General features: G+C 36.7%; 1 protein-coding gene across 1 annotated transcript in view; it reads left to right on the top strand.

Annotated features, from left to right (window-relative positions):
- The window catches only part of LOC134665919 (bifunctional heparan sulfate N-deacetylase/N-sulfotransferase), a 153,572-nt gene that overhangs the window by 112,166 nt on the left and 26,771 nt on the right, over positions 1-14,635 (top strand). The window contains exons 7-8 of the mRNA XM_063522977.1: positions 5,638-5,815; positions 10,114-10,359. Of these exons, the coding sequence (XP_063379047.1) occupies positions 5,638-5,815; positions 10,114-10,359 (424 nt within the window). The remainder of the gene's footprint in view (positions 1-5,637; positions 5,816-10,113; positions 10,360-14,635) is intronic.

The following is a 14,635-nucleotide window of genomic DNA, read 5'->3' as shown; positions in this document are numbered from 1 at the left end:
CGGCCAGCTCAGCCTCAGCCTCGAGCCCACCGCTCGTCGTCGTCCCATCCTAGTCGACATAGACGACATCTACGTGGGAGAGAGAGGTAAGTCCGTTTGTATAATCAAGAGGAAATACTTGAAATCCTGAATTGTTTTCTTTTTATGGGAACGACGGGCGTATCTATCCTTCTGGAGCTTCCAATCCATGTATCCACCAGTATTGTAATTCAGGCATTTCGTAAAAATGTAGATTAGAAGAATTTAAGATTAACTCAATGAAGAGGTAGTATCATTGAACACACCCGCAAACGTCAGTATAGCAAGTTCTATACCTACGCCACATTCATTCATTCATTCATGAGTGTAAGCGGATTAATTGTCTACGCCTTGTACGACATTGAATTTATCGGAAATCCGCTACTTCCCGCTTGAAGGCATTGCGAACAGCCATTGCTTAACCTAATCTGTGGCTTGGCTTGACTGGGAATTAGCTATACGTATATCCCGACAAAAAAGAGTAGAATTTAAATACAATAAATTACCTGGTAACAGCAGATTTATTGATATGAATATGTGTTAAAGCAATCAAATTGCATTCACATAGTGGCAAACAGGACGCGTTTATGCGGCAGAATGAGATAAATGTATGAATGATGTTGTTCAGTGACGCCCTCCATACATTTGAGTATACTCTTTCCTTTGGGACTGTAACAGGTTAATATGCTTTATTTTCGAATCTGTATTAAGAAAAAACGTTCCTTCTTATTTATCGAATGGACACTAAAAATTGATTTTGCGTCATTTGGAATTTTCTTTAGTTATCTACCGTTGTGTGTGTTTACCTACAAACACACACAACGGTAGATAACATAACAATCATCATAACACAAAGTTAATGTAAAGAGGAAAGATTGAAATCAGTTTTCTACAAGTATTATTTTCTGAAATAAAGCCTGAAAGGAATCTCATCAATTAAGTTACGTACGGTAATAATCTACCATTGCAGCAACTTGCATGAAAACTACCAATTATTGACGGATTAATATGAAAGTGCATCGAAACCACACCTAATTGTATCGAACAATTCTCGACGGTTCCGAGTGCAATTGGGACTTTTGAAACTTTAAGCTAGTAGGGTATTATTTAGCTGGAGTTCGGTGCACGGTAAGGCCGATAACTGTTCCGTTTGAGCTAGTTTATACTTATGTAACGTCCGATACTATACGAGTATATGGCACTTATTTACATTGGACAAATGTTTGAAAGACACTAGCTAACTCCCTATGATAAAAAGTAGCCGTATGCGAGGTTGAGCGATATTTGGTGAACGTTCGATTAATTAGGTATGATCTTAATAACCTTTGATAAAATACATTTCATATTGAAATCATAAATTAGGTTAATTTTTTTTTGGCATTAACCAATATTAAAATATATTTCCAATTCAAATATTACAAACGCCAATTATTATTCAAAGCTTCTGGCAAATTTTTAATGTAGATACCATAAATTGTGTCGCTTAACTTCAAACTCGGGTAAATCCATTCGACCCTCTCAGCAAATATATACCCTAATACAATACAATTACACACCACACACACACACACACACACACATTAGTGTACACCTCAATAAAAGAAAACAGAAATACAAGCAGAGGTAAACATTAGGCAGTCTTATCGGTAAAAAGCAATCTCTTTACATATGTCAGTAGAAGTTGCAAATGCAAGAAACTGTCACTAAATACACAGAAAATAGACAAATTACCGTGCAAATAAAAAAGAAATACATATACATACATACATTCACATACTTATATATACATACATAAATAAATACGTATGCATACATACATAGTGACAGCCAAAGAGAAAGACTAACCAGTAAGAAATGGAGTTTAAAGAGTTAGGAGACTGAGAGCACCTTAGGTCAAGAGGCAGAGAATTCCAAAGTCTAACAGCTTGAAAAGCAAAGGAATTATTATGGAATTATGAAGTGAAATGGGGGACAGAAAGAATTAACTTCTGGGCGGACCTAGCGGAACAGAGATAACTGAAGCGGTTTTTGAGATAGCGGGGATTTATTACCTTTTCTTAATACCAAAATCGCATAATCTGACAGATGGATTTACCCGAGTTTGAAGTTAAGCGACTCAATTGTAAGTATTGTTATACTTACATATTTATCTATAAGCAGATTCCCTCGTTCCGCCTCGAGCCATCTTGTATTTTAATCATAACGATATAAAGAAATTTCATTTCCTCAAACATGAATCTCATTAACATTGTACACCAATAAACATTCGGGATTTTCTTATTCTAACTCAACACAACAAGGCGGCAAGATCAAGCAAGGAATAAGTATAAGTTCTAATGTATACTTAAGAATGTTTTTGTTCGGACCCTGGATAACCTGAGCTTCTTACTTCTTGTATTCGCACGGACATACCTACCGTATCGTACACGTATAGTAGATACCCACCCCTTGAGAAAAATCACGTTACATACCGATGGTTAAGAGTCATATTAGAAGTTAAAGTTAAGAATTAAGTATGTATATGCACTAAACAACCAGAAGTCATACTTACAAGTTCCAAGCATATCTTGAAACATTAATTGAAATTGAATAAGTTAATATTGTTATATATACCTAATACCTTTGGTTATTGTATTTTTAAAGGTGAGGTTTTATAAGTTTGACCGCTATACTATGTGTGTGTCTGTCAATAGCACCGTAGCTCTTAAACGAGTGGACCGATTAATATGCGTATTTTTATATTTAAATGTTGGTTTTCTAGCGGTGGTTCATTTTTATTTAACATTGAATAATCCACAACTATATGTTTTACGGCTTATTTTATTTGCCATCAAACCGATTACCCTAAACTAAACGTCACTGATTTCTCGAACGTCCGCCATGCCAAAACTACTTAAATGTAGGCACAATAATAAATAAAGATAAAAATATAAATTTCAGAAGATACAACAATAACTTACGTACGTCTCAACTGAACATACCAAATATTACCTAGAATTTTCTTTTTAGCGCTTCATCGGGCGGTAAACGTATGAGAAGAGTATAATTCTCGAAGTCAAAGTTCGCTACCTCACCGTCGTATCGAGCGAACTGATTCATTAGATATTCTCGTTCTAAGGAGAATTTAATATCCCCGTCTATACGAAAGGTAGGTTGATGCCTGTAGACTGCAGTCGACTTCGTTAGGAATCAATGTGTAATCCTATTGAGTATTGACGTATAGTGACTAAGCGTTTATAATTAATATTTGCATACCAGTAAATAGTCCGTTGTTATTGTTATTAAACACCACGGTATTATAACTGTTATAAATATAGATCACAGGTTATTTGAAATAATATGTAATGGAAAATTTGCAGTTTATGTATGCGTCACTTGTCGCGTTTGGTTACATACAGAATCAAGAATGCCGTGAAATGATGTACGTGATCTTAGGGAACTAAGGGACTACTTTGTTATTCTAGAAATCGAGAATGTTATAAAGTAACATATGAAACAGACTCCAACCAAGACCTTAAAAGAAATAGAAAAAAAAACACGAAAGCATTAACTACACTCGGCCTCACGAAGATCGCACGCTTTCGTATGGTGCGAGCGATTTTGAGCGATTCTATTAGCTCTTAGTGATATAGTTTTGCCTTATTCAATTTGACATCATTTAAAAACTAATTTTTCTCAAACATGCAATGGAATATTGAGGTTATGTTCCTTATAATAGGCTGCGAAGTATGACGTTTCAGGTGCGGCTAGGACAAGAGGTAGATAATGGAATTTCATACAAATCTTGCAGGCCTAGGCCGGCAAAGTCCTCTTTTTTAATTTCCATTTCACAGATATTTGTGCCACAGCATCGTGGCATTCAGCCATTAAAAAAAAACTAGAGGCAGTATTTGCTTTATGGTTCGTAATGACACTCTGCCACTACGCCTATACAAAAAAAAACAAAAAACAATGTTTGCTATAATTTGCAGTTTTATTTGTATAAAATCAACATGAACATAATAAAATATAATACATTATTAGCCAAATTCTATAATTTTAAATTATAAATTTAACTACACAAATAAAAACATTTAAATAAAATATTTCATATAAACCTTAGCGGTAAAAGGGTCTACTCAAACACGCTTAGTTTTTTTTTTTATTGTTATGGTGGCAAAGTTGAAAAATTTTCATTCTGTATTTCTGTTTTATTGGATTTATGGTGCGTTGTTGATTTTTATTTTACTTTAATATGAGTTCCGACAAAATAATGAAATTAATATTAATTGTAATCGTAGGAGTTGGAATTGGCAGCGTAAGCAGAATTGATTTTAAATAACTTATTGCCTCTGCCGCCAAGTCAAAGACGAAGTAGGTATGTATATGGCTGCTTATGGCAATTTTATTATTTGAGAAACTAAGAAAAATGGCTTAAAGTTTATCAGAAACAGTTTTGTGGCACATTTTAAAGAAATGAAAGTAACTACAAAATCGTCAACACTGTGGAAATTATACTTATTTACTCCATGCATAAAGCAACGATGTATATGAAACATGATATCAACATGAAAGACTATGTAAACTTATGTGACGAAAACGACAATCAGACGGATACAAGGCGAAAAAATCAAAGATACATGAAAATATACGGGTAGTAAAAATCCACGACTCGTGTAAAACATACGCATACATACGTGTTAGTTATATTTTGGGTGTAGTTTACTTTTAGTTTTTTCTATAAATAAAACTTGGGTTTCGTGGATTTTTTATTTTATTTATTTCATTACATGTTTGAGAAAAGCACTATACATACCTCGGCGGGAAATGGGGTTGCCCGCGCTCAGACCTATCCGGCCTCGCTTCGCTCGGCCGTCTATATGTCTTCGACCGGCAACCCCTTTCGTCCCGGCCTCTGTAGTAATGTACTATAATAACCTTTAAGCTTATATCTCTTTTTCTCAAAAATGGACGGCAAAGTCGACTTTGCCGTCTAAAAAATAGGTCGCGAAGCGCGTAGTTTATGGTCAGTCAAAAATTAAAAAGTTAAAAACATTGCAGTCTCGATTTTGGGACTGCAATGTTGCATACAAATTCCATTATTTGTCGAGTTCCAAACTTGAAAAAGTTGAAATGACCATATCAAATGAATGCACAGGCCCATTAAACAGCCAAACAGATGATTAGTACCGCGACTATTTAGATGTCTCAAATAGGTTGGCGTATTTTTGGCAGAAAAATACACTTCTATTTTTTATTAAAAAAAATAAAAAGGCGGCAAGGGCTTTTTTCTGTCAAAATATATATGTAAGAACGTTGCTTTTGTAAAATATTTCTATGATATTTATATTTCTTGCACCATTTTTGAGAAAGGCACTATATATGACTCGGCTGGAAGGGTACTTGCTGGCTTCGGATTCAATTAAACGGACTCCCAAGGTCGTCCGTTTAAAACGAATCCTCAGCCTGCAAGTAGCTACTTCCGAGCCTCGACAATAATGTACTATTGTTTACGTGATTCAGTAATTGTGAAGATTGCCGGCCTTTGAAACGCTTGCGCCCGAAGGTGTGCGATCTCCATGACGCTGAGTGTATTTTAACAATTCTCAAATATGAAGAAATAATTATTTTTCTATTCAGGTACTCGCCTCCACGAAGAGGATGTCGCAGCTCTCCTGGCCTCGCAGGCCGCCTTACAACGCCTTGTGCCGGGGTTCAGGTTCAACCTCGGCTTCAGCGCCAAGTACTACCACCACGGCACGGCGCTCGAGAACCGAGGCGATGACGCGCTCCTCAAGAACAGAGAGCATTTCAACTGGTAAGGTTTACGTTATTATACTCAAGTGTCCCTTTTCAAGAGGAAGTGGTAGGTCTCTATTAGGCCTCGCAGGCCGCCTTACAACACTTGATGCCCGGGTTCAGGTACAACCTCGGCTTCAGCGCTGAGTACTGCCACCACGGCACAGTGCTCGAGAATTGCGAACAGAAAGCGTTTCAACAATATTTCAAGACAAGCGAGCATTTCAACTGGTAAGATGACCTCTATAACACTCAAGTGTCCACTACGGAGTGGAAGTGGTAGCTCTCTTGGTCTCTCAGAATTTCAGATTCATCCTATTTTTCGTTTTTTTTGCATTCTTGATGTGTCTTTTAATGGAAAAACACATTTTAAAAATAAGTTACGGCAAATATGTAACAATTATGAATCTAATACGATCATTTATATTCTTCTGCTTTCATAAGTAATCGTTTTTGATATTTAAAAAGCGTTTTTCAATTAAAAGACATGTCAAGATCACTTACCTGATTGCCAGTTCTTTCTAATGCTAAAAAAACGAACTATAGACTTCAGTGTTTACTACGGCACAACCTATACCTATATATTATGACAGTTTACCTATATGAAATATTATGTACTCGTAAAATATTATTTTCTTAAACTTTATTGCCATGGATACGTCTTTTTGCTGCATTAATCTTTTATGGTTATTATAGACGTATATTTAGGGGACATTTTCCTAAAGTGGTCAGTACAGTACCTAATGCAAGTAGGAATAACAATTTCACAAGAGACTATACCTACTTTGTGTCATGGATTATGATTAGGGAACACAAAATCTACATGAATTGTTGATCGAGCCATAAATGTATTGTGTGTTATTTACTGAACACGCGCGCTCAGATTTATAATTTAGATAAGTGTAGTAACATTATGCTAAATGGCCCTTTATGCCTATTCCCGACAGTTTTATAGTACTGAGTAACACGCGTCTTTCACTTTATTAAAAAGTATGTTATTTCATAAATGCATATTCACCTTTATCTTTTGTAAAAAGTTTTGCGCTTGGCAATTCTTTTATCGGTAAGAAATAGTTGAACTGCCTGTGCATTCCGCCCGTGCCTTGGTTTAGAACAAATGAGGTCGCTTGGATGGAATGGCGTAGGCAATATTTCTGAACGATAAAATACCTCTTTACAAGTAAAGGCTTCGGAAATGCTCAGATCTTTAAAGGCAGAAAGTTTTATTTTTAGACGATGTTTTACGGTACGTCCGGGATTATAAAATACTTCGAAAAACCCTATTAATTAACACAGAGGTGTTGATTATGATTATAAAGAAGTGACACACGCGTCTAAAGAGAGACACTGCCTTTCAAAGGGATTTAATTTCTGCTTTTAATTAATGTGTCCGCGTAAACCGATGTTTTACGATACACTTTCGACTTTTTGTGTTGTCTCGCCGAGCCTATTTATACCGACACTACAAATTATTTTCGTTTATTGTGTTATGTCATGTATTGATTAATGCGACGTTTGAAATTAGTGCATAACTTGTACATAATTTAAGTCCTTAAACTCCGATACCTGACAACACAGCTCGATAAACAAAATGACCCCTAAAACACATCTGATTCAGGTACCCTTTGCACTATGAAGCGCGAATGATATAGGGTAGTCAAACATGTGCGAACAATAGAGATAACAGAGAAGATAAAACGGATGATGAATTCACGCTAGAACGTTGTGTCGTCGTGTTTGCATTGCGTTTTGTTTGATGCCCGCATACAAAAACATACATATATTCAGTATGTACTACAAAATAAAACAATACCGCAACAAAAGTTGAAACGAGCTCCAAACTACGACAAAAACTACCAACCAACTAAACTAAACCTAGCCTGTGACACTTTTGCGTCACTACGGTCATTTTGATTTATCGTTGCCAACTTTTCAGGACGCAAAAACCTTATTTATTTCTCAGAGTGGTTTAAGCGGAGCGCGGGCTGACCGCAAAAACTTTACTATTTGTTTAGTATCATTTTACACCATTATTAACTCTTTATTTCTGTTCGTGAAATTTTACTTCCAGAAGATATTTAACTCGTGTATTAAAATGTCTGTCTTGGTATAAATGCCAGTTGTTATCGTAAATGGACAATAATTTATATTAAGCTATTGCCGCTATTAGTGGCCCTCGTAATTATGTGTGATACGTGATTGTTAATTACGGTGATAGATAATTATCACCTTCGTGTCTTAATAACATTTGGTGTTTCTCACAATACTAATATCTTAATTTGTTTTATAAATTACCTATTAGTTCTCGAGTTCGTACCTTGTTGTAGTTAATTCACAATTGAAGAGGCAAGAAAGTTTGCTATAGATGGACGAGTTTGAGCGAGGAGGCTCTCGAAGATACGAGTAAATTTATATTCTATAGTGCTTTCGGCCTGGGCCACTATCTCCAGGAAACTATTAAAGTTTACATTTTGGAATGTTTTGCAACAGACAAACTTTTTAAGGTTTCGTACCCGAAGGGTGACAATCGGAACCCAATTACTAAGCTTACACTGTCGGTCTTGCTGTCAGCGGGCCCATCTCATTAACCGTTGTTGCTATACAGTTGAAATTTTATCAGAATGTGTATTTCTATTGACGCTTTAACAACAAATATAGCCTCACTATAATTTTTCAAGTTTCAAGTAGACTTATTGAACCATATATTATAACCAAAAATATTTATATTTTAACGACTTAGTTTCTTAGTTTTAAAAAGAGCTTATAGGAGTAGGTAATACTACTGAATAAACAATTGTTTGGAGCTGAAGAAAAAGAAGTAGTGAAGCATCAACTAAAATATTGCTGCGACGTTTGTGCTCATAAGATTCCCTGTTCACAGAGCTTGTGTTTTCATGCAAATTTGCATTAATTTCGCTTAAAGCAGCTTTTACACAAAGGCTGTAGAATTCGTCGCCGAGGTTGGGTATGAGCGTGGCCTAAGTCGACAAACTACGTACTATAATATATTCCAAGGATAATAACTTGACGTATATGACTATGATTCAGCCTCGTCTTGATTTAGGCTTTGAATGTCCCCAGTTTTGTTCGAAACTCGAAACGAAATTCTCATGCCAAATGCCAACCTGCCTATAAATTGATCCAATTGACAATCGTTTGTGCGTAGAGAAGCTTACTTTTTTGAATGAGCCTAATTTTTATCTCTTGTATGCTGAGAGTGCGATTTGTTTAATGTGATAGTTCAGGATCAGATTCATTGCTTTGATCAATTTTAAAGGTGATACTGACTGATGGATTGCGATTTTAATGCAATAACGATTTTGTAAAACACTTTTTTGCAATTGCAGGATCGCCCAATTATATGACACTTATACACTGTCAATAAATCTTATGTGTCAACTAAGATTGAATATTTTTTCTAATTAGCGCCACTCGTAGGGGTTTTTACTGTCTGGTTGCCCGATATGCTAATCACTTGTCAAATTTCATCATATATGTAATGTCTTGTCTGCCGGGCTTTTAGAAGGTCATCAAAATATTATTACAAATAGTGTATTTTAACTTTAATACATTAGTTAACAGTGACAGGTGTCAATTCAATTTCATTAAAACGATAGCTAGTTACGTATTTTGAAGCTTTAATATTTTCTGCAAGCATAGAAAGGCGTGTACCTATTTGTTTATTAATTGTATCGATTTTACAAACTCCATAAAACTAATTGCTATATTGTTCTACGTTAAAAAAATAGATGTGACTTAGACAACCTAACCGAAAGCCATAATCTAATACCTATAATTCGCAAGGAAAGGGATATCCATTCGCGACGGTGACGCACTGGTACATGGCTTAAGAAGATTAGGAATTCTTTAGATGAAATGAAGACCGATTGGGATGGAGTTACACCTCCTTCATTTACTTTAGCAAATTAACTTTAATGAGGCTTTTAACGAGGAAGCATCCTTTTTCACTTTTAATTAACATATAAAAATAACGCTGGTAACAAAGTTAAAAAACGCAACAACAAAAATTTTATTAAAATTACGATTGCCCAAATACCAAGGATCGTGAACGTCACCCTGACAATTCTGAATTTTGTCTGGGTACTTACTATCGCAATCCAACTTCATTTGTATAACTAGTTACATAGTAATATACGATAGTACTTAAATCCCATTACCAATAATACATCTTACGTCATTTTCTCATCACTGATACACATAATGCTCCAGCGTACGACAATAAAACATAATCTGTCCAATGAACGACAAGCTTAAACTTAAAGCCATATATTAATTGGTATTTGCATTGGTCCCTAGGTTCTGCCACATGTGGAACCATCAGCAGCCGCATCTCTACAACAACGTGTCGCAGTTGGAATCCGAGATGATGCTCAACAAACAGTTCGCCCTCTCACACGGCATCCCGACCAACTCGTGCTACTCGGTGTCGCCGCACCATTCGGGCGTGTACCCGGTACACGAACCGCTGTATGAAGCCTGGAGGAAGGTGTGGGACGTGAAAGTCACCAGTACCGAGGAGTACCCGCATTTGAGGCCGGCTAGGTAAGATTAAACAGTTATATTATAAGCACAAGTAGTGATGATGCTCAACAAACAGTTCGCCTTGTCACACGGTATCCCGACCAACTCGTGCTACTCGGTGTCGCCGCACCATTCGGGTGTGTACCCGGTACACGAACCGCTGTATGAAGCTTGGAGGAAGGTGTGGGACGTGAAAGTCACCAGTACCGAGGAGTACCCGCATCTGAGGCCGGCTAGGTAAGCTGATTAAACAGTTACAAGCACAAGTAATGATGATGCTTTCGATGCATGTTTTAAAACATTTATATTTTCATTGAAACTAGATAAATCAGAAAAATAAAAATAAATTAATTCTTTTAAACTGGTATCCCATTTATATCACTATCCCTTACCATAAACCTAGCCTAATAATAAATCTAACTTTCTGTAATCGCATACTAACATCCACATTGTCTATCCATATAATGAGACAGCTCATTATAAGGTTAGGTTCTCTGTTTTCGGCTAATTGCAAAACTTTCCGTCATATAATACCAACTAAAGCTCATTAAACCTTTGACGGTTTACGCTTTAAACCACGGCGTGCCGATTAATTTACTTTTCACCACACCAGCTTGGAAAGGCTTACTTTGCTCTTCAAAAACTGATGGCAAAGTTGCATTTTATTCACATGTGAGGCAAAGTAATCAAATGCAAATTTTGAGTTGTTTTCTTATGTTTGCTGGTAGAATTGACTTTAAATGATGATTTTGGATGATAAATATTTAATAACATTCATTTGGATTTGATTTTGTTTGATATTTTACATTTAATATTTGCTTCGGGTTGGTGTGGTGAAAAATGTTGTTTTTCCCTCGGGGACAGATTTTGTTTAACCTTCGTAACGCTCAAGAGACCATTTTTCGAACTGGTCGCTACGCTCGTGGTTCAATTTTGAAATCTTTCGCTTGCTCGGGTAGGTATCAATATTAGCACGAGCGGTTAAACAACTTTGCCCCCTTGTAAAACAAATAACTATTGTTTTCCTAAACTACCTACAAGGAAAGCGTGAGCCGTCAGAGTTATCAATTCTGTCATGGTATAATAATATACTCCGCCTGGTACTCTCTTCCCGTCTTTTCGTGGTCACGTGACTGACACAAGCCTACGTCATCATGCGACAGCGCTATATGATAATATATGATAGCGCTATATAAAGTAGCAATGTTATTGTGACGTAGGCTTGTGTCACTCTGGGAAGAGAAGACCATGTTTTATTAGACTAAGCAATTGTGTGTAATAATTTCATTTGACACCCATTTCGGTAAGCTGATTAAATTGTTGAAGACATGTCGGACTAATTTTAGAATTATTCAATGATATTCGGGTCTACTCGATTGTTTTTGTTTATTATTAGGTCTTATCTGTGTCTGTGGTGTAGAAACGAATTGAGAAGTGTTATTTAAACTACGAGTGTCACAATTCTCATTAAAATTATCTTAATTACTAGGGCCGATGGGCATAAATAAAGACGTATTGACAGTTTTTAGGGTTCCGTACCCAAAGGGTAAAACGGGACCCTATTACTAAGACTTCGCTGTCCGTCCGTCCGTCCGTCTGTCACCAGGCTGTATCTCACGAACCGTGATAGCTAGACAGTTGAAATTTTCACAGATGATGTATTTTTGTTGCCGCTATAACAACAAATACTAAAAACAGAATAAAATAAAGATTTAAGTGGGGCTCCCATACAGCAAACGTGATTTTGACAGTTGAAATTTTCACAGATGATGTATTTTTGTTGCCGCTATAACAACAAATACTAAAAACAGAATAAAATAAAGATTTAAGTGGGGCTCCCATACAGCAAACGTGATTTTTGACCAAAGTTAAGCAACGTCGGGCGTGGTCAGTACTTGGATGGGTGACCGTTTTCTTTTTGCATTTTTTCCGTTTTTTTTTTGGCTTATGGTACGGAACCCTTCGTGCGCGAGTCCGGTTCGCACTTGCCCGGTTTTTTATATCTAACGTTTTGTAGTCAATCGTATTCTACCTACTGGGACTTATTGTAAGATGTCAGTAGTGATATTATTACTACGCGAACATCTCAGTGAGAATAAATACGCAATAAGAACATACACAGACTATCCACTCACACGCTTTATGCAACTGTAGCACAGAATAAATAATAGTACTTACTAGGTACAGAAGACTCACTCTCTAACAAAACGCGTCTGTCACGATCAGCACAGATATGGCCGCTAGGTGGCGACAGGGCCACGCGCGGCTTATGGGAAACCCCAAAATTGGGGTCGAACGGATGTACTTTTAGCTACCTGTAGCAAAGCGACTAAATCGCGGAGTGAGACACGCCTGACTGTAGTTGCAAGCGGTCACCCTTATTTTCACATAATAATAGAGGTCATTGAAAAATATCAATCATGTGAGTGGCTATAGAATTTGTTTCCTTCCAAGATTCTTGGAACCATTTTTATGCAATATTATTTTATTTATATATCAATATGCGGGTTATTAACCCCATTATGAATTATTCATTATGTAGACAAAAACAGTCCCAGAGGTAAGTAGGCTAGTAGAAAACGCTTTAAACATTACTTGTATGCAATTCTGTAGCACAGATTTTAAACTAATAGACCGGGAGATAGTGACCCATTTTACTGGGTCATTTGTACCAGTATGGCGGTTCGTCAGGGGTCTAAGTACGTAATGAACGAAATAAAAATGATGGTCATAGCGCTGGTACCGGCGGCCCAATCGCGTGGGCGTTAGTCGAACGTGTCGGATAAAATACGAGTGTCGAACGATTTGTTCCACAAAAATCCTCGTATTTTTCGATAGTCCATAAAAAAGAAGTAGGCGGTAGCGTAATGCCATACTTCTCCGGTGTGACTTACAGCCCGCCATACTGAGGCGAACACATTAATTAAAAAAAAAAACAATTCAATCATTTGTGCCAAGCTAATTTTTGCACAGGTGATCATCGTCGAGCAGCCATTCATGGACATCACCATGCCATACTTTTCGGGTGGTTCCAAATGGCCGCCATACCGCCGCAAAGGAGTTAATTTTTTTTTATTGCTAAACGATTTGTACCATCTTGTAATTTTTTTTCAAGACTTACTGTGTGATCATAAATGGAAATCTCATAATGCCATACTTGTAGGAGGTGGCAAATGTGTACAATATTTTTATTTTATTTCAAGTATGGTGCCTCTTTTTCCCCCTATTAGAAGTATGGCAAATATAATAATGGTCACATTGCATCATATAATTTCCAAAAATCCAAATGCCATACTGGTACAAATCGTCAAAAAATTGTTTTTTGTTTTAAGTCTTGGCTTAAGTCTCACAGTCGTCCGCCCCGTAGTTATAATCTGAAATATTTTTTTTTAGGTATAATTGTATCCAAACAAACAAAATATGATGATGCCATGCTGTAAAAAATTATTTTACGTATACATAGTCGTATTTTTGAAACGTGTCGATTAAATAAGTTTTTCAAGTATGGCAGCACTTTTTCCCCCTACTATAAGTATGGCAATTATAATAACGGTCACATTTTATCAAATACTTTCCAAAAATTTAAATGCAATACTGGTACAAATCGTTTAGCAAATAAAAAAAAATTAACTCCTTTGCGGCGGTATGGCGGCCATTTGGAACCGTCCGAAAAGTATGGCATGGTGATGTCCATGAATGGCTGCTTGACGATGATCACCTGTGCAAAAATTAGCTTGGCACAAATGGTTGAATTGTTTTTTTTAAATTAATGTGTTCGCCTCAGTATGGCGGGCTGTAAGTCACACCGGAGAAGTATGGCATTACGCTACCGCCTACTTCTTTTTTATGGACTATCGGAAAATACGAGGATTTTTGTGGAACAAATCGTTCGACACTCGTATTTTATCCGACACGTTCGACTAACGCCCACGCGCTTGGGCCGCCGGTACCAGCTCTATGACCATCATTTTTCTTTCCTTCATTACGTGCTTAGACCCCTGACGAACCGCCATACTGGTACAAATGACCCAGTAAAATGTGTCACTATCTCCCGGTCTATAAATATATGGAATTAATAACTGCAATAATGACACATCACTCACAATTTTAACATATTGGAAAATATTTCTCTGGGCCGCATTTGTCCAATGCTTTTCGCGTTGGTTTAAATTACCGTAATACATATTCCTTACTTTTGTAGTAGGTATTTAGATATATTTTTCCAAAGCTTATAGGGAGGTCTCCCTTTTACACTGAAATAGTTGTCAGTTTCTTGCGTCTTTTTCTTCCTAAGCGA

This window comes from Cydia fagiglandana, chromosome 7, assembly GCF_963556715.1.
Source record: "Cydia fagiglandana chromosome 7, ilCydFagi1.1, whole genome shotgun sequence".
Lineage (NCBI taxonomy): Eukaryota > Metazoa > Arthropoda > Insecta > Lepidoptera > Tortricidae > Cydia > Cydia fagiglandana.
This window is presented reverse-complemented; position numbering and strand designations above follow the sequence as displayed.